The sequence below is a fragment of the Apiospora hydei genome (assembly GCF_038363865.1).
Source record: "Apiospora hydei strain CBS 114990 chromosome Unknown utg000004l_segment0_segment0, whole genome shotgun sequence".
Lineage (NCBI taxonomy): Eukaryota > Fungi > Ascomycota > Sordariomycetes > Amphisphaeriales > Apiosporaceae > Apiospora > Apiospora hydei.
In genome coordinates this window covers 8,610,046-8,629,267 of record NW_027117363.1, presented here as the reverse complement: position 1 = coordinate 8,629,267, position 19,222 = coordinate 8,610,046, and the positions used below count along the sequence as shown (strand labels likewise).

The window sequence follows — 19,222 nt, the reverse complement described above, 5'->3', positions numbered from 1 at the left end:
CGGTCCCCGACGAAGTTGCCTGAGAGACCGTAGTCATAAAGTCATATGCGCATATAGTCATGTCCATGATTTACTGGGTCGGGAAGACAGCCTTGCCAGCAGCGCGAGCCGCGGCAAGGGCACCAGAAAGGCCGAACTGAGAGGCCCAGCCGTTGATGCGGTGGTTGGCGTTCAAGTTCTTAACCACAACAATCTGGAAGCAGGTAGCACTGCCCTGGCGCGAGGCGATGACGGACCAGGCCAGGAAGAGCTCCCAGATACGGTACCAGCGCTGGCCGTACTTGGCGTTGACAGTCTCGGCGTTGCCGAGCCAGTTGCGGTACCAGCGCCAGAGAGTGCCCGAGTAGTGAACACCGACAGTGTCGACACTGGAAAGATAATTAGCATGAAGTGAGGGTGGTTTTGGGGATCTGTGGAGCTTACCTCTTGATTTCCCATCCAGCGCTTTCGAGGCAACCGACGTAGTTGGCGAGCGGGGTGGAGGCATCGGCACCGGGGAAGATGTACTTGTTCAGGAAAAGACCCCAGATGAAGTCCTCGTATTGCCAGGCCTTGCGCAGACCAGAGAGCTGGACGTACATGGCACCATCATCCTCGAGCATATCGTAGCACTGGCGGAAGAAAGTCGTAAGGCGGCGAATACCAACGTGCTCACCCATCTCAATCTGGGAGATCTTGTTGAACTTGCGGTCGGGGATGTCACGGTAATCCATGCACAGAAGCTGGCTTTGGCTCTCGGGAATACCGGCGCGGCGGAGACCGTCGTTACCCCAAGCGGCCTGGTTGCGAGCGAGAGTGACACCGGTAACGTGGGCACCGTAGTTGACACTGGCAAAACGAGCGAGAGTACCCCAGCCGCAGCCGATGTCCAACATGGTCTCGCCTTCCTTCAGAGCAAGCTTCTCGCAGACAATGGCCATCTTGTTATCCTGCATCTCCTCGAGAGTCTCCTCGCGGGTGAGGTCGGAGAAGATACCAGAGGTGTAGACCATGCGGGGGCCGAGGAAGAACGAGTAGTGGTCGTTACCGCGGTCATAGTTGGGGCGGATCTGCTCCTCGTCCTGCTGGCGCGAGTGGAAGAGCACATCGGGGGCGAACTCGAAGAAGATGAAGTGGAAAAGAGCCCAGGTGAAGGCGAAGTTGCACCAATCGTGGCGGTACTCCATGGCCTCGAGGCAGTCACCGTTGAAGTCGACATCGCCATCGAAGTACATCTCGTAGAAGGTCTTCATGGGGATCTTGTTGCGGCCCTTCCACTTCAGGCGGTCCTCGTCCTTCTTGAAGGTAATGTAGTACTCGACGGGCCGGCCGGGGAGCTTCACCTTGTCGTTGATACGAGGCGAGAAGTTGGAAGAGACGGTCCAGTACGCAATCAGAAGCGGGACGGCCAGGAGGATGACGAAGAAGATGGTGGTCTTCAGGCCGCCGCCGAGGCTGCGGGCAATGAAGGCCGGGACACCCAGCATCAGCGCCCCGAGGGCGTAGTTGGAGAAGGACTCATTGCCGGGACCCTCTGCGGGCAGAGGAGGGTTGTGGATGGCGGCAACCTATGGGTAGGGCGTGTTAGTTTCGGCGTTATCGTAGTCAATTCACGTCAATTGACCTAGGTACGGTAGAGTGAAGGGAAGGGTACACACCTTGGTGGTTGCAACGCCACAGTCCTCGCCGGTTGCGAACTTGGGCGGCGGCTGGGGAGGGGTTGCGATGAAGTTGATATCGCCCTCGAGCTCCTCGCCCTGGCGTTTCTCGGAAGCCATGATAGCGGGTTGTTGTTGGGGAACAGGCAGCACGGAAACACCTCGCAGCGCTCGAATGGGAGTGCTTTTTTTTCTTCTATCTGGGCTGACAGGCGGTGAAATTCTGTATCGAACCACACCACGAGAGGTTCCGTGTCGGCAAGCACAATGGAACTGAGCTTGCGGATGTAGAACTGAAAAGACCACCTGTTCACGCTAATTGGGCGGTATTAATACGATTCCCTACGTGGAGAAATAAAGGAGGGCGTGAGAAGAGGCCAGACCAGACCGTTTATTTTCTTTCGTCAGTCTCCATGCCATGGCCCAAGTCTCTGAAAGCGACAGGGCTTGTGGTATCTCTAGCTCCATAGGGTCCGACTACGACTAGCTCGCTGCTGTTGATGTACGTGTACGCAAAGTCCCGGGGATCCGCATAATACAGTATCCCGAGTCATTTTCGCATACTGTCGCTATACTGTCGGTGTCGACACATCAATTGATAGAAATCGTGAGTCGCCTGCTCGCTCGAGGCGTGAAGCATGAAACGGAGGAGATAGATTACCGAGTAACAGCAATGCAGACATTTTGGAGCTATCTGACGTTCACTTGCCCCGAATCTCCAACCTAGCTTTTTTTTCTTCCCTTGTGCTGCTTGGAAGTTGGAGCATCCAACGTAAGATTTTGGACTTTGGGGCTACACCGATTATCTGATTTGATCTGCAGTTTGCTAGCCAGGTACGTGTACCACTACGTGGAAGGTACTGTGCGCATACTCAACAATGAATGGCAGCATCGGAAAGTGCATGGGCCCCGCGTCCCCGACATGGTAAAATGGGAAAAGCTCTTGTATCTGTGTACCCGATGACTAAGAACGATAACCCAACCTCTTTGCCGACAACCAATTAAGTCGAGGCTGACACACGGACTTTTTTGTAACGAGCTGAGCTTGGAGCAAGCAGGCAAGCGAGCAGTCAGCCAGCCATTGGAGAGATTGGATCAATTGATTGATTGATTGAGAGGTTAAGCAAGAGAGCGACAGCCGCCCGCAATAGCTTCATTGCAGCACGACACACCACTGAACCCACCACCATGTATCCCACCCGGTATGTTGATCCTCTTCCATGTCAATTGCATATGCCATGCATCATCTGTGACGGCAATTGACTGACGCCAATCCAGGTTACTGCGAGCGCACCACGGCGAGAAGCCCAGCCTTACCGGCTTCGACGTCAGAAAGTACGCCCACTCGGCCGGCCAGCCCCGTTACGACCCTTGGGAGCGAGCGTAAGTTCATGCCGTATCATTTCGCCTCTAGTGTGAACGGTGGTTGACTGAAATTGTCACAGTGAGGCGTGGCGATACACCGGCCAGTTTTCGAGATTCAACCGCTTCCGGGGCGCCTTCCCCGGCCTCGGCATCGCCACCGTCGCCTTTGCCGCCTACTGCGGCTACGAGTACATGTTCCTGAACGACAGCCACCACGGAGATGCTGCGCACGGCGAGGGGCACCACTAAGAGGGGCAAACCGAGCAGGGAGCTGGGGATGGATGAAGGTCGGCAGCAGCAGCAGCATTGTACATATTGTTATATCTAAACATCCAGCAAAGAGGGCAACTGGAAAACAAGAACCAATGGCCACGGCGCCGGTTCAATTGACAAAACATACAATTTCCCACCATCTGTCTTCAACGCCCTTGGGAAAATGCTGCTTTGGGGGGCTATCAAATAGCCCCCAAGGTGTTGATTGATATCTGGGTATCTTCTGAGCACGACGAATGAGCCAAGCTGGCCGGACCCATTCATCTTTTGAACCTGAGAGCATCCTGCTGAAGGGGTGTCATTCACGAAGCGTTGAGATTGTATTGGTGTAAAGGTTGAGGACGTCTAGAGGCCGAACCTACCACCCACAAGTAACATCTTGATACACCTATTGTCAGCCTGTCCTTCTTCGGACTCCATCTCACAATACCCATGCTGTGTTTGTGCCAATCAGAGTCCTCAAAATGATAAAAACCAGCTCGGTCAGAATCTCATGGGCAGCATTAGCGACATGCCTTTCTCAGCCGGGTCATGTATTTTTGAGTCGCATTCCAATGTCAGTCTAAGCAAGGCTCGCCCATCGACATGGACATCACATCATAACAGGCTCTGATGCTCTGACACCATGTCTTGTACAGAACTATTCGGTTGTTCCAAGCAACTGGGCACGACGAAATTGGACAGTCTAGCACATGCTATCTCTTTGCAGGCTGTATCAATGCCCTCTATATATGCCAGGAGGGAGGGGTGTACAGTTCACGGTCTGCAGTAGCAATGAAAAAGTATCTAGATAAGATCATATGCCAGGTCATATATCCTCTACAGTTATAATACAGTCACCACAAACAAATCCCCAAATGAAAAGTATTTTATATGCATTTTGTGTTTTTTTAATCAGTGTTTCGCAACACCAAAAGTCTAAGTAATCCAATGAGCATCAACTCGTTGGTCTTACATATAGAAGAATGAATAAGTAAACAAAAAAGGTTGAGAACAGAAATAGTTTTTGGAATAAAAACAGCAAAAAACGCCAGGCCCTGTATGTCCAACTGATATGATGATGCTTTGCGCGCCAATGCAAAAATAAAAAGAAACAAAAGGGCCCCTCCATATATACGCATCGTCTCCTCTAGGTAGGTAGGTAGGTATCTAAAAAGGGAGGAGTAAATGACAAGGTACGTATGATATATCTCTAGGCCGCCCGAACTCCAATGCCGTTGACCATGTCTAGCGCGCCTTCGACCGCAACCTCGAGCTGCGCCAACCGGTGCTTTAAATCCTTGTTCTCGTCCCGCAGCATGCTGACCGTATCCCAAGCCATACTGGAATCGCGGCCGGTGCAGTTCTTGCACCCCCGTTGGCGGCAGCCGAGTTGGCGTCGCCGTTGCCGGAAATGCCCTTCATAAGCTTCTGGAACGTCGACATCTCCTTGCCGAACTTGGGCTTGGGCGGCAGTTCCAGGTTGTTGTTGTTGGTGGTGTTGGTGTTGGCAGCGGCGGCGGCAGCGGCTTTGCCCTGCTGCTGGGGGCTGGTAGCGACGGAAACATCGGCTACGCTCTCCGTCGCACTCGTCAAGATTGTCGGGCTGCGGCTACGCGAGAAGACGCTGTCGTTTTCGGCGCTGTCGTCCGTGTCGCTGAAGCTGACCTCGGACTTGAGCGTGCTCGCGCTCGCGCGCCATTTGTTGCGCTGCTCGTCCTCACCGACCTCGAGGTCCTCGCTCGAGATGGAGCGCTCCGCCATAATTTTCTCGTGGGCCATACGCATAAATCGTTCCTCCTTACGAGCGTCCCGTTCAGCCGTCAGCTCACTCATCAGCTGTTTCAGGGCCTGTTCCTGCTCCTGGGCCTGGGTGGCCATGTGCTCGAGCTGCACCTTCAGGTTCACGACCCGCATCCTGGTCTCCTCGGCCTCCTCCTTCTCCGCCGACCGCTCTGCCTGGATCTCGTGCAAAGCAGTAGTACGCTGGCGTAACCCTTCTTGCATCTTACGCAAAAGACCTGTCGCGTTGGTTTGCAGATTCTTGTAGGCTGCCGGAGAGAACGCCTCGCCGTTGGGTCCCCCCGCAGGGTACAGAGCTGTCTCCACGTTCATGCTGAGAAGTTCGTCGTCTATCGGGAGGGCCGCAGGGGATGGTGGCCCAGTGCTCAAGCGGTTGGTAAAATACGAGAGAAGCCCAGTGCGCGGCTGCGTGGTAGGGGCAGCAGCAGGAGCCGAAGTCGCGGTCTTCGATGGCGTCGTGCTCGCCGGTGTTAGCCCCTGGCGCGATTTTGGTGTGAGGTCGGTATCGGGCGAGAGAGTCACCTCGGGCGGCGGTGTCGGGCCATCAAGATTTCCGGACACGTTCTCTGGCCGGCGAGCAGGTCTTCCATCGCCGGTGAACCCCATGTCTGATGATTGTCTAATATGACCTCGCGGTGGTGGCGTATGTGCCCGTTGGCTGATTCGGAGCGGGGACAGAGAAGGGGCGGTGTGTTGTCGGCGGTGTTGCTGATGTGAAGAGAAAACAGATGCATCCGATGGCCTCGACGGTCTTCGAGTCGGTTGCGATGTTTTGTTGTCATCGGAATGGGCGAGGGTCAAGGTAGGGTCTGGGGATCCCACATCTGTTCCGACTCTGTCATTCGCGTAGGGAGGGTCTATTTCCGCGTTTCCTCTCGGCCCTGGGGCCTGCGGGCGTGGGTCGACGCTTAGCATTGGTTTTATTAATCCTGTCCAGGGGGCACGGCGGTAGTGGGTTGTGGGCACTCGAAAAGTGCAAAGTCGTAAGTTGGTCTTGCGGAAAGAGTAAAAGTAGGGACCAGGTCAGGATGCCGGAGGATCCAGCGCTTCAAATACAACCAACGATGCCCAAAAGCTGGTCGTTGATGAAAAGATCTCGGGGCGTTTTACTTGAAATGCCAGAAGCGTCTTTGCCGGTGGAAACTTGATCTCCTCCCACCGCCTCCGAGTTTCTCGTGGTCCTGCGACGAATTACTTGCTTGGTGCAGCAGTGTCGAGATCGAAAACGTGCTAGGTTGGGCTTGACCCCTGCAACAAGGGTAGAGAGGTAGTGCCGAGGCCTCTTAATCTTGGGTCGGGGGGTTTATTGTGTGTAGTGTGATTGCGCCGTTACTCGGCTCTGGAGTCTGCTGTTGTTTGGCGAGATGAGCTGCTCTGCGAGGCGAGGCCGTTGCGAGATATGGTCAGGTTGCGGCTTGGGCAACAACAACTGGAGATGCCTGTGGGCTTTTAGAGTTTTGCATGAAGAGACGGCCAGAGACAGCCGGCAGGAGGAATAGCAAGGTTGTTTTTGTTTTAGTAGCGAACGCAGCGTTTCTACTCGCTGCCCTTCTGCAGCGTGTGCAGGCTGGGTGCCCCGGGTGACCAGGGTAGTGGCAGATCTCCTCCCACGAGCTGATAACTGCAGCTAATCACCGCGTCCTGTCCTGCCTAAGGCGGGGTCTCTCCGTTCGGCGGTGCTGCAAAAAGAGGAAGGCGGGCGGCAGGCGGGCGGTCTGGGCTGCTGCAGCGTGCTAAGCAGGGATGGCAGCTCTTCTGGTTGCGGATCGGGTTTGACTTTGGCAACTGGCTGGGTGTCGACGATGGCAATTAGCAATAAGGTATGCCGGGAACTGGCACTTTGATCCCGTATAAAGGCAGAGAGACCAGACGGGGAGAGTGTAAGAGGGAAGAAGAAGCAGAGAAGGATGAATTAAAGATTAGTGATGAGCCCGAATGAGAACCATCTAAAGCTAACAAGGGCGGGCAGAAGGCGAGCGGTAGAAGATCGACAAACTCTTGTTAAGACACTAGATCACACCTTAACATCATCGCCAGTGAAAAAGTGAATCAAGACCAAGCCAGAAGGGCGGGCGGGCTCCCTGGGCTGGGTGCCCGGCTCTCTTGACTATTTCTAGCTCCATGTCCTAGCCGATGACGCTGCTGTATGTATCAGGCTCCCTCTCATGGCATCCAAAACCAGAAGGTTGGGTGCTCTTGCATGATCGAATCCAAGGCCTGGCAGTGGATCAACACATAATCTGGTGTGGCTGAACGACCAACGAGACGGTCCCTGATTGAAGGCAAAGAAAAGTAATACTGGAACAACAGGTTACACCACCTTCAATCTATTGGCGACGACTTTAGCAGATAGGCTCATCAAGGATTGCCGATTGCAGCAATCCAGGGCCAAGCTGCCAGGCACACACATCCGATCAAGAGGGGTCGCATCCAAGTGGCTGGGTCGAATGCACTAACATTCCCAATTGCCGGCCGAGAGTTCTGGCCAGCTCGAGTCTGTTGGGTTACTTCAGTAAAGAGCCTGCATGTTTTGGTATTTTGTGTCGTATATACTGGGTGCATCGATGGTAGTGTTCAACCCTTCAGTCGTCTGGTCGGTTCCCGGAGATGAGGCACGTATTACCACGGGAAGGCGACATAGGGCTCTTAATCTTTTCTATTAATAATCGGTATCCCCGACTTCGCATGGTGTTTATTTGCAGTGCATCACGAGTTGAGACCATTCTGGAGTCTACAGCCCGACACCATCCACCAATGCTATTATGAGGTTTTTTGCATCATCGGCCTCTGGTCACAACACCAATTTGCCGGCTGGGCTGTGGCTGCATGGCATTGTTGCAAAAGCTAATCAACAGCTAACAGAGAGCAAAACCCAGCCTGCGCTCGAGTGCGACCTTGTTACGGTGAGCTGCGTCGTCGTCAGCGCGCGCTCGCCCTGGCTTACACAAATGCCGCCCCATAACTTTCAGAGCACTGCGATTATGCGATGCCTCCCTCCATTTTACCATTTATTATGAGGTCACAGCCAAAGTGACGTCGTGCCACCCTAACTAAAAACAACTTCAGGGGATCAATCTCAAATCATTGCTCGGCAACGAATCCGTCCAGCAGGGCCCAGACAACAATAGTACGAGCAAATCACAGTGATCGGTTTCTGCCTTCTAAATGCTATTTTGGCTGTCTAACATCTGCATGCAGTTTTGACACACGGTGTTGTAATTTGACACTGAGTTCGTATATTTATTGAGAGACTCTCTCCTCCGTGTGTGTGTGTGGGCGAGCCAACAACCGACAAAGTCCCATCCATTCAACTGCCGGGCGCCCAGGCGTGGTCTGCTTTGGTTCAATCATCGAAGCACCAGCCAATATTTCAACAACGCTTTCCTGCGGTCCCAAAAGGCAGGTTTAATTACCAGCAGCATTTATTACTTACCTAAGCCAGTGATTGCCCTCACCCGGCTCCCCGGGCTCGCAGCCAGAGTCATCTCCGTTTGGGCTGTAAATATAGAAGATTGACCCATTTATTCCGTTATTCCGCCTGTCTTTCTATCATACGTGTCCAAACCAAGATGACAGTTAGCTATAATTAGATGTTGGGGTTGGGCTCAAATGTCTCTTCTGTTCGTGGTTGTGCAACAAGTCCCAGACAAGTTGATTGTTGGGGGGATATATACAGCCACACGGCCATGAACCCCATACCCCCTTCTCCCCTTCTACTTCTTCGTCGAGAAGGCCCGGTTCCCCAGGCCATCGGTAGATCAGATAACTGGAACGAGATGACAACATACCGTCATCATTTTTGCCATCGCTCCCATGTTCTCGGGTCTGGCTACATAAGGCAATTCTATACCCGAAACAGCCCATCGAGCGTGGGTGTTTCGCTTATTTGGGATCTAAACAGTACTCCACGGGTATATTTGTGTAACGTGACGCTGAATGAGTTCTTAAATAATTGTGCCGTAGCGATTGGTATGGGCCTCGTGACCGGCGGACTATCAGTATGCCCATGGTAGCATCCTCGTCTAGGAGGTGCGATGAAAAATCGTCTACTTGGTTATACAGTGTCCAGGTTGGCGCATCCTCTATTATACTATTAATAATGACTGTTATCCTTAAAAGATATTAACCCTAATCCATGTCACTTGGGCGGTGCTGCTGGACTATTGGGTTTGTCCAAAGATATCCAAGCTCCCCAGCTGGAAATACCGAAATATATCGGTGATGACTTCATGTTAGCCGACGTAGCTTAGGACGGTAGACATTTTCTTGAAAATCATGTATTATTATTCGGCGCCTGACCTCTGTCCTCGGGCTTGCTACAATATTCAATTAGTTAGAGATTACTCGCCCGAGCTTGCACCCAAAATAACTCACGCTTAGGGCATAGGCATTAGATTGACTCATTTATTCTGCGCGTCCTCTGCTTGCAACATATATAACGGTGGCAGCAGCTAGCGTAATGGGAAAATTGGTAAGGATACTGACACTTGGCAATGGGAGATTCAGCTATAGAACAGTCAAGTATTTCCTTGAAAAGTTCATATCATTTGACGGATGTAGTGACACTAAATTTCCATATCTATCTACTACCCGACTTCTGTCCTCCACTCCAGCTTAGTAGAAACTCTCCACCATAGTATCCTTGTTGTTGGAGATGTTGCCGGGGGCAGCACCCTCGCCGAGTCGGAACACGCTCTCGATAACGCTCAACTCGGTAGCCGTGGTGTCCAGACCCGTCACGGCCATCCAGTCGTTGACGACCATACCAGCACCCACCACGTTGCTACCACGGTTCACACTTCCGGCCACCAGGGGCACCTGAAGCAGACTGCTCAGCTCGTCCTGGTCTTGTATGCTGGTCTTGGGGTGGACGAGACCGCCCTGGTTGCTGAGGGACATGTAGGAGCCGACCAGCACGTTGTCGGCAATGGTCTGACGGAACACCTCGACGCCCAGCACGTCGGCTATGATCTCCTCGGTCTCGCGCTCCAGATCCGGGTGGATGAGGGCAATGTGGTCGTTGGTAACAATGACATTTCCGAGGGCCGAGAGACGCTCCTCGATACGCTGGATGCGGATCTCATCTGGCAGAGAATTCCGCAAATGTTGCAGCTCTTGATCGGTTGTAGATGTGGGCACCAGGAGACCTTTGCGGTTTCTGTACCATGCAACGTCAGTAAGTGTAGCGCAACCGGCCCGAAGGGGGTTTTTGGATAGGTACTCACCCGGCTGTTAATCTGCCGATTATGCGCGTACCGGCAATGGTGGTACGGCAGATGGGAATGACATCTTGAAGTTCCGCCTCGAAGACACTGGGAATCAAGTCAGCCTCGTGCGCTTTCAAGCCATAGCGATAGCGGGGTATATCGCCCAGCGACCGCGCGCGGCGGGATGGAGGGGCGATACGACAAGGTGGGATTGCTTACCTGTAGAAGTTCTCGCTTGCGCCAACGGCCGTCAGGGCATACGAGTTTGTCAGAGTCGCGAAGACACCGACCCTACCGTCACGATCATGTTAGTTACGGGCCGCCGCAAAAATCCTTATCGAGGTGGGAGATAGCGATGGTGGTGGGGCAAGAAATGGCTTACTCGTTGGAGTTCTCGAACTGTGCTCGTACCGCCATTGTGGGAGATGAAACGATTGGTCTTGGATGGATGTATGTACGTGAGTTGAGAGGAAGGTAGTCGGTCTGTAGGTCGGTAGATGGTAGATGGTAGATCGTCTCTGGTCGATCTTCTTATATGCAAGAGCGACTCAAAGTTACAAAGGCCGGTGGGTATCAAAGTGGGCGGTCGTGATGTAGTTTGTTTGAGTAGTACTAGAGCAATTGTTCCTGCTCTCTTTTTCACCCTTCTTCTTTGGAAGGGAATTCCCAAAGTCTTTATTGACGGTGACAGGTGCAAATTGTGTGGAAGTGGGGCGGCTGCCTCATCTTGCCTGTACAGACAGCCCGTACTACCAACCGGGAAACTCTGTACCTGCTACTCGGTTCTCATCATGTTGTTCTCGTATACTCTTGTGATGACTCAATGGCTCATAATGAGCTGCGAAATTGGCATCGCCACGCCTGTAGTGACTCTTCTTCGCTCCAGCTCCAGTGTCTTGTAGATGGCATCCATGGCTGATACACAGGCAAGTGTCTAGGCCCTGTCCAATGGCCCAAGTAGGTAGCTGAGGACGCCGGGCTGTACCAAAGCGTGGAGCAGCCATCATGTACTGCCCGAGTGCTGCATCTGACTACTGCCTGGTAGGTTAGCAGGCCCGATCCTGATTGGACACTGCCCCACGTTCTGGGCGATGTCATTATGGTTCATAATTGTCGTGTGACTAACCGGCATCCGCCTGCAGCCAACGGAATCAGCATCAGTCGCATGGCACTCATGGCATAACAACATAACATGCAACATAGGTGGTTATCACATTGGGCGTATTCTCAGTCATTGCCTTTCAAAGGTAATCGCAGTGGCACGATTCGGAGTAAGCAGTGTTGGACATGGACAGTTTTGCTTGAAGCCAATATTTTAAGATCATCGACGCTACCAATCGTACTGGGTATCTCTTCAATGCACGAAATGGGGTACATTCCCTACACCCATCTGGCTCCTCCCTCGAAAGCCTTGTGCATCGCATCGCCTTCTCTCCAAAGTATGTACATAGCAAACATCCCGGAACGCCTTGATGCAAGTCCATTCCATGCCATGCTTGCCGCCAACGTATGCGGGGGGAAACAAACCCCCATGCAATTCTGCCCGTAAACACCAGTCTATTGTCATTAACGTTCGTACTTCATACGGTCTCGCCCGCTTCTGCTCCCACTCCCCTCTCCTTCTGACTATCTCAGCTCAACATTCGGGAAATACCTCGGTCCTGCAAATCCTTTGGCCACCACAGCCTGAATGTCGATATTGGCAGTCGGGTCCCGATGCGGACTCCACATCTTGAGCAGGATGAACCTGCCAGAAACTGGAGGATCAAACTTGATGGTGCATCTGGACTTGTCCCTCTCAATGAAGAACCGCGCGTGTGGCGCCATCATGACGCCGCCCTCGGGTTGTTGCGACATCTCCCGTGACGAAGTGGTCGTATCCAAATCCACCAAAGCGCTTCGCCGCGCTCGCCGTGGTCGACGATAGATGTCCGAGTTGCCGATGAACCCAAAATCGTCGAGGTTTGCCCCATCGTCACTACTATCGCTCTCGAAAGGTAGGGATCCGATCCTTGGTGTCCGCCAGTCTGCCCTAGCTAAACCGTCGTCGGCATCATCCTCGTCGTCGCAGTCTATATCCACCCGGAAGGGCGGCGGTGTGATGGTGAACTCGGCTGGAAGTTGCGCGACCTGGTAGTCGTTATCTTCGTCGTCCAGCCCCATGTTATATAGACGCCGAGCTCGCGCTTGAGCTCTGGTCATTGTACTTCCGTCCTCATTGTGCCGAATCGACATGATGGGTGCCAGTGGTTGAGACTCGCGCTCGCGCCGCGAGGTGTTTCTTGGTGGCATGTATTGGATCTGATACTGGGCTGTCCTAGCCAGAAGCTCATCCTGGTTCATTGATATGAATACCATTCCCTCTTGGACCGGCGAGGTATAGTTAGATCGAGGTGCCCTGATGACCAGCTCCTTCAACGTGAATGCAGTAGCGCCCTGGTGCCGAAGCACGATATTACACCGTGGCCCTTTGGTGCAGTATACCGTGGGATCATTCTTCAGAATATTCTCAGCAGCGTAGCTCTGGCCCTCATCCGAATAAATACCACCATCGCAGCTCACCATCTCCATGGTGAGCGTGCCGGGCTCGACCTGGCCGAATTTCCCATACCTGAATCCCTTGAAACCAGTCGCCAGTCGATCAGAGTCCAGCTTGCGTCTCTTGGCCCGGCGGCTTTCGTCGGTAGATTCCGACGGCTGTAAGCTACCAAAGTCCGACAAAAGAGGGATCTCCGAATAAGCTTGTAGTCCAGGTGCATTCGTAAAATCCAACAATGCCCGTAGTTGCGTGCCTGCGTCTTCTTCGAATTGTCGTGGGGAGTATGCACTATCCAACTGCGAGTGTCCCCGCTCTGTTCGGTTACCCCTCGGGCGACGAGGGTTTTGCTGTTCAAATAAGGACTGCATCATATGATCGGACTGTTCGTTAGAGTTGCTGCTGCTGCTCGTTGCGGGCTGGTTCGAAGCGCTATTGCGGTTCCTATCCGAGAACCGATCAGATCCCCGCGGCCATCGACTGCTTCTTCCCGGGACGGATGACGACCCAGGTGCGGACATCATTGGGGGCGTCTGCTCGCGGTAAGGGAACGAAGCGGGGGCAAGGAGGGCATCCCAGAGTTTGTAGGTTGCTGCGGCTCTCTCGAATACCTGCGGCGGGGATCCGAGGCATTATTATGCGCCTCGGACGACATACTGGAGAGCGAGGGTGAGCGTGAAGGTGCCGTAGAGGCCGTGGCAGAAGCAGAGGCAGAGGCAGAAGCCCAACGGTTCAGGTGGCTTCGAACGAGATCCCTGCGTGCGCTTTGGACAAGGCCTGGTCGTCGGTGGGCGTTTGCGTGAAACCTCTCGATGGCTCGGAATAGCTCGCCAGAAGGGCTTATCTCGGCAGATGTAGAAGTTTGGTCATCGAGAATGGAGCGGATGATCTCATCAGCGGAGCGATATCTGTCAGTGTCAGATGTGCGCTCAGGTTGATTGTTCGACTAGCACCGGGGGCACATTAATATTAGCATGTAAGTTCGAGAGGGCGTCAACTGATTCGGAAAAGAAAAATAGCCATGGTCTGTCAAGATGACTGGTTTGGAGGAACAGTCTACATGGGATGTTCCCGAGGTGTCATGCCCTGATAGGTGGGACTTCATTGTACATACCATGAAGCGACAAAGGACGAATGGGCGTTTGCGTAATGGGGTCAGTGGGTGAACAAAAGGCCGCTTGTTGCAGGCAGCTTGACACCAGTGGCTAATAAATGCTTGGGGATCGGTCGTAGGTTGGAGCTGGAGCACTCTCGTGGTTGGCCGTCATACCAAGCAAGCATTCGAGATGGAAATCAGGGCAGGAAAGAGGACTGGGAAGGCCAGGGCCGCGGTTGGAGTTTGAGGATTGTAGAATCAACGATCAAGGAGTGAAAGCTGCCGTCAGCGACTCAGACGCGGGCGGAAATCAATCATGGTTCAGGGAATGACCGGGTAGGCGTTATGTGCGGGATCAATCAAAAGGGAAGGTCGAAGGTTTGTGTGTGTGGTGCAGTCTGGTCACTGGTGCGCCCATCCGCTTGCGCTCCTTGCCTTTCTTAGCTAATGCTTCAGTTGGCAGCGCTGCCCTTTTTTACGGGGGGCGTTTATTAGTGCAACTAACCGCGGGGTCATGCCTGCTGGCTGGGACGGTTGGACGGCTAGGTCGCTTGGAATGAGGTCAGTCAGTCAGTCTGGTCGTTTATTCAATTTCGGTTGATATGGTATATTGCGTACAACTGAGCAACAATGTGAACGAAGGCAGGCATTGGTTCAAACATCATAACCATTAATAGGACCTATGCACCTAGCTGTTGTATTGATCAAGGCCTGCGAATGTACTTTGGCATACGACAAGTAGGTACGCAGTGTCTAGATGGGAAGCATCGTCAATGGTGGTGGTGCAGGGCCCCCTACCTCAAGTGCTTTGAGAGTAATTGCCGTTTTCGGCTGCGTACATCCATTCCGCCATCAAATGGATCCGGCTCATACAAGGTACTACGCATACATCAACTACCTTATTTGCTGTAAACCCATCCCCGTATTCGTCTGCAGCTCGCCCTCGCATATAAGACTGAAACACAGAGTGACTTATCCAAGAACATATAATATAACCCTTCCATTGTGATGGAATTTTGGGCTGCTTTCAAGGCTCTTTTCATACATGTATGCAATTAATGTAGGTGCCCGTGGATGTTGGTTGGAATTGGCGTACCGCAGGAATCACTGCATCCGACCTATCAGCCTACCTGGGGTCGTTGTGCTGGTTATTGCAAATCCCGTACATCCATCCATCCATTGGAAGATGGGACCAATGGACGTTGCCAGAGGAGGTAAGTTTGCCTTGCATGAGACAGTACATGACATATTGCAGTGCATGCTGGAAATATAGGCCAGGTACAATACCTTATGTACGTACGAGCAGTACCCCCTTCGCACACCAGGGCCCTGAGTAATTGATGCCCTCTGCCCTGAGCTACTGAGCTGCTGAGGTCATTCAAGAGGATCGAATCGGATTCCGCAGTGTGCAGCCAGTTGCTTGGTCCCCACTTTCTGCCAGTGCGTGCGTGCTTCAGCCTCACGCCAACTTACAGTCCAGTACAGTCCCCCGGAAGCTCAGGCGATTCGGGGGCCGCTAAGCCCAAGAGACCTCTAAAGTGACGCGCCGGCAAGTGCTGGATTGTGATAGATCAATTCCGCCGTGACGATCAAGAGCCAGAGCCAACGTGTACGTACAGACAGAAAACTGACACCTATCAGCATCTTTTGGCAGGCAACAAGGCTGCGAAGAGCACGTTTGACTGACTGCCGAAACACCTTGACATTACAACCCGACGCTTGGTTTGATCCGTCCATCCAGGCCAATTAAGAACAGGGTCCTCAACTTGGATGCATCGGCTTCCCATTCTCGAGCGCAGACTAGGCGCGTAGAACCTGACATCAATCGATTCTACTTTTGTTGCAGTAGCCCGATTGCGACCAACTTGAGTCTTATCGCCATCTCAAGATATTTCAACGCCAACACCTCTCACCACAATACCAAGGAATTGTTTTACGTCCTCCGTTGGAGCCTTGCCTTGTCATCCCCGTAGCACCCTCGAAGCTCGCGGTTGATTGATAAGTCTTCATCCTGCACATTTGCGCCACCACCTCAACCACCTCAACCCATCGTCTCATTCTGCCCTCGCGTCTCACATGACCGCAAACATGGAGGGCCAACAACAACCCAAGGAAAATGACAAGCCCGCTCCCTCGACGCCCTCGGCTCCTCTGCCGGAGCGGCCTGCCGAGAGCGCCGCCGCGCCTGTTGCGCCTCCCGTTCCTGAACAGCAGCCCGGAGATGCCAATGGAGTGGCCAACCATATGAGCATGCCGCTCCCTCCTATGGATGGTCATAATCCCATGCTTCCTGACCAACACCATTCTGCTTCATTCACCCTTCCTCAACATCAGATGCCCGACAGTAATGGGGTGGCCTTTACTAACCCCGAAATGATGATGATGCCCGGTCAGCCGTTCCAGTTTGCTGGCGTCCCTCCTCCCCAGGATACCAACGGGAACGGTCTTGCACACGGTCAAGACAAGGACATTACAGCTGGTAAGACCTCCGCCTCTCCTCATCTTCTAGGGTTGAGATCGCGCAGCTAACATACACCTTAGATGAGATTGCTCTTTACGATCGCCAAATTCGGCTTTGGGGAATGCAAGCACAGAAGCGAATTCAGGGTGCGACCGTCTTGCTCATCACCATGAGAGCGCTTGCCAACGAGATTGCCAAGAACCTTGTGCTTGCTGGAATCGGCTCACTCACCGTTGTAGACGACCAGCCTGTCACCGAAGCCGACTTGGGCGCACAGTTCTTCTTGACCAAGGAAAACCTAGGCCAGAATCGCGCGCAAGCAGCAAGTGAGAGCATCCGAAAGCTGAACCCTCGCGTGCAAGTTTATGCCGATGCCGAGAGCATCATGGCCAAGGGCGCGTCGTACTTTGCCGGATTCGACATTATCATCGCCACTGATTTGAACCCTACTACCTTGGCCTTCATTAACACGGCCACTCGCCTTCATGAACGTCAGTTCTATGCTACAGGAACGCACGGTCTCTACGGCTACATCTTCAGCGACCTGATTGAGCTCGACTATGTTCTCCAGCGCGACAAGGCCAATGTCCCCACCAAGATCGGCGCGGAGACGCGCTCTCGGAGCGTCATCGACGTCAAGGAGAAGGAAGAAGGCGGCAAGAAAATCGAGATGGTCACAAAGCGCGAGCTGTACTCGACGTGGGACCTGGCCTCCGAAACGAGCCTCCTGCCTGCCGAATACCGAGGCTCCAAGCGCCGCTTGAAGACCGTGACACCGGCCCTCTCGTGCCTGCGCACTCTCTGGGGCTTCCAGTCCATACACAACCGTAACCCTGGCCACAACCACCAGGATCTTGAGTATTTCGTTAAGAAGGCAACCTCAACACACGCGAGTTTGGGTCTTCCGGCCGAGACCCTCCGGTCCGAATTCCTGCGCAAATTCCTCGGAAACGTGGGCGGAGAGATTGCCCCGGTGACGGCTGTCCTGGGCGGGCAGCTTGCGCAAGACGTCATCAACGTGCTTGGCCGAAGCCAGCCGCCGATCCAGAACATGGTTATCTTTGATGGCGACACGATGCAGGCTCAGATGTACCCCATGCACCCCGAGGTGCCTTTGGGAAGAGCCCAACTTCAGCTGGATATGGGTATGCCGATGGGCGGCATGCCGGCCGTCCCGAATGCCGACCCCAACATGTACGCCCAGTTCCCGGATATGACGAACCCTCCCATGTGAGGGGGGCGTCTTGACTTTTGAGCTTGGAAAAGATGGATCCGGAGAGGAGAGTGGCTGCTGCATTGGAAGGAGAGAGGTCACGTCAGGTTGAGAGAAAAGTGATCTCTAGGTGACTGGTTTGCCGAGCCCGTTGTGTGTAATCTTTGAGATCTCTGCGAAAGCCCCCACGGTCGTGCCTATCTACTTAGCTAAAGGCTGGCAAGGAAGGAAGAGAGGGGGGTTGATACTTTATTTTCTGATTCTGGTGAACAATACCCAACGTGCTCGAGTTATGGGGCGTGTAATATCTGCTGCTGCTGCTGCTGCTGCGCTTTGGCTTTTTCTTCCCCTTCCATTTCCCATTTTCCCTTTCTTCCTTTGCATACAACGTCACACACACCCCATCTTCCGCCGATACACACAACATACAGACACAAGACAGACAGGAGAACAACACATCTGGCAAATTTGTACATTAGGTGAAGCAAACACACACACACAGCATCGAGTGAATAAGATGGAAGCTTGGATTGGCAATATGGTAACATAACTTGAATCGACGTATGTGTACTTCGTAGAGCTTGTGTTGAGATGTTGGCTGCCGCGCTTGGCAGCAAGAGGAGGTAGGTCACGGGTGGGCACGTAGCTTTCCCGTCTTTCAACCCTATTCATACGTACTTCCCATTTCATCCACCAAGCTGGGCTTGGTGGTGGTATACCAAAATAGGTTTCGTAGATGCGTGTAAACCAAACCCTGGGTATGCGGTGTGCTAGTGAGGGGAGGGAGGGGGCTGATATGAAGTCAAGTGGAAGCGCGAACTGACATGAGAGCTGGGAGTCAAATAGACACGGACTGTGTACCTTTGGGGTTGCGAAGCCGGGAGGCCAGATGGACAGGCTCTGCTCCTTAAACATTAGAAAGAACAAAATCATCTAGTTATCTACGCATCGAGCAATCGTCACCATCGCATTAGCTCCTGGTGGGTTCCATTCCGGTATATCGTACGCAGTGATTAGAAACTTTCGCAATTTTTATTATTATCGCATCCTCATGGGACGGATGTATACGCACTCTCGTCTCCCCCGAAGACAGACAGATGACATGTGTCAAACGAGACGAGCAAGAACCGGTCGTCCAGCAAACCACACATTCTCCGAGCACCACCAGTGTAACCCCCGAAAGCTTTGCCTTACCCCATTCTAAAACCACACACCAAAGACTAGGTAAGAACTCGGCACTCCGGCCAAGGAACAAAGCACTCCCACGCAAGCCCTGCATTTTTCATGGGGAGCCACCAGCACGACGACCGCCACCAGTTACGAAAGCACGTTCACAGAAATACATGAGCCGGTTTGAAAAGGAAAAGAAAAGGAAACCCTGGAACGCAAGAAGCAGTTGTTCCCATTGCTCTCCCTTCCCCTATCAATGATGATGATGATGACCGCCAACTCCTGGACACACAAGTTCCATGCAAAAACGGGGCAACACAGATCTATCTCATCTGTTCTTCCCATGGTCCAAACCGAACCCCTCCTGAAGTGCCAGTGACTATGAAAAGGAAAAGGAGGAAATGATTAAAAACAGAGACACAAGGACGTTTTTTGCCAACAGTCCTACGAAACGAAACGACGATAACCTTGCCTCTCCCTGC

General features: G+C 53.1%; 6 protein-coding genes across 6 annotated transcripts; 2 read left to right on the top strand and 4 right to left on the bottom strand.

Moving 5' to 3' along the window:
* Positions 1–70: 70 nt before the first annotated feature.
* PG997_005182 (sphingolipid C9-methyltransferase 1) lies at positions 71–1,757 on the bottom strand (the record flags this gene model as incomplete). Its single annotated transcript, XM_066809497.1, has 3 exons — positions 71–368; positions 424–1,547; positions 1,638–1,757. 3 exons carry the CDS (start codon positions 1,755–1,757, stop codon positions 71–73), a joined length of 1,542 nt encoding a protein of 513 aa, XP_066673115.1.
* Positions 1,758–2,825: 1,068 nt separating this feature from the next.
* Positions 2,826–3,251, top strand: PG997_005181 (uncharacterized protein; the record flags this gene model as incomplete). Its single annotated transcript, XM_066809496.1, has 3 exons — positions 2,826–2,839; positions 2,916–3,020; positions 3,083–3,251. 3 exons carry the CDS (start codon positions 2,826–2,828, stop codon positions 3,249–3,251), a joined length of 288 nt encoding a protein of 95 aa, XP_066673114.1.
* Positions 3,252–4,467: 1,216 nt separating this feature from the next.
* PG997_005180 (uncharacterized protein) lies at positions 4,468–5,972 on the bottom strand (the record flags this gene model as incomplete). Its single annotated transcript, XM_066809495.1, has 2 exons — positions 4,468–4,545; positions 4,599–5,972. 2 exons carry the CDS (start codon positions 5,970–5,972, stop codon positions 4,468–4,470), a joined length of 1,452 nt encoding a protein of 483 aa, XP_066673113.1.
* Positions 5,973–9,671: 3,699 nt separating this feature from the next.
* PG997_005179 (eukaryotic translation initiation factor 6) lies at positions 9,672–10,681 on the bottom strand (the record flags this gene model as incomplete). The annotated part of the gene is made up of 4 exons (XM_066809494.1): positions 9,672–10,215; positions 10,283–10,369; positions 10,484–10,555; positions 10,647–10,681. 4 exons carry the CDS (start codon positions 10,679–10,681, stop codon positions 9,672–9,674), a joined length of 738 nt encoding a protein of 245 aa, XP_066673112.1.
* A 1,209-nt stretch (positions 10,682–11,890) lies between these two features.
* Positions 11,891–13,324, bottom strand: PG997_005178 (uncharacterized protein; the record flags this gene model as incomplete). The annotated part of the gene is made up of 1 exon (XM_066809493.1): positions 11,891–13,324. One exon carries the CDS (start codon positions 13,322–13,324, stop codon positions 11,891–11,893), a length of 1,434 nt encoding a protein of 477 aa, XP_066673111.1.
* A 2,660-nt stretch (positions 13,325–15,984) lies between these two features.
* PG997_005177 (ThiF family protein) lies at positions 15,985–17,591 on the top strand (the record flags this gene model as incomplete). Its single annotated transcript, XM_066809492.1, has 2 exons — positions 15,985–16,375; positions 16,438–17,591. 2 exons carry the CDS (start codon positions 15,985–15,987, stop codon positions 17,589–17,591), a joined length of 1,545 nt encoding a protein of 514 aa, XP_066673110.1.
* Positions 17,592–19,222: the final 1,631 nt, after the last annotated feature.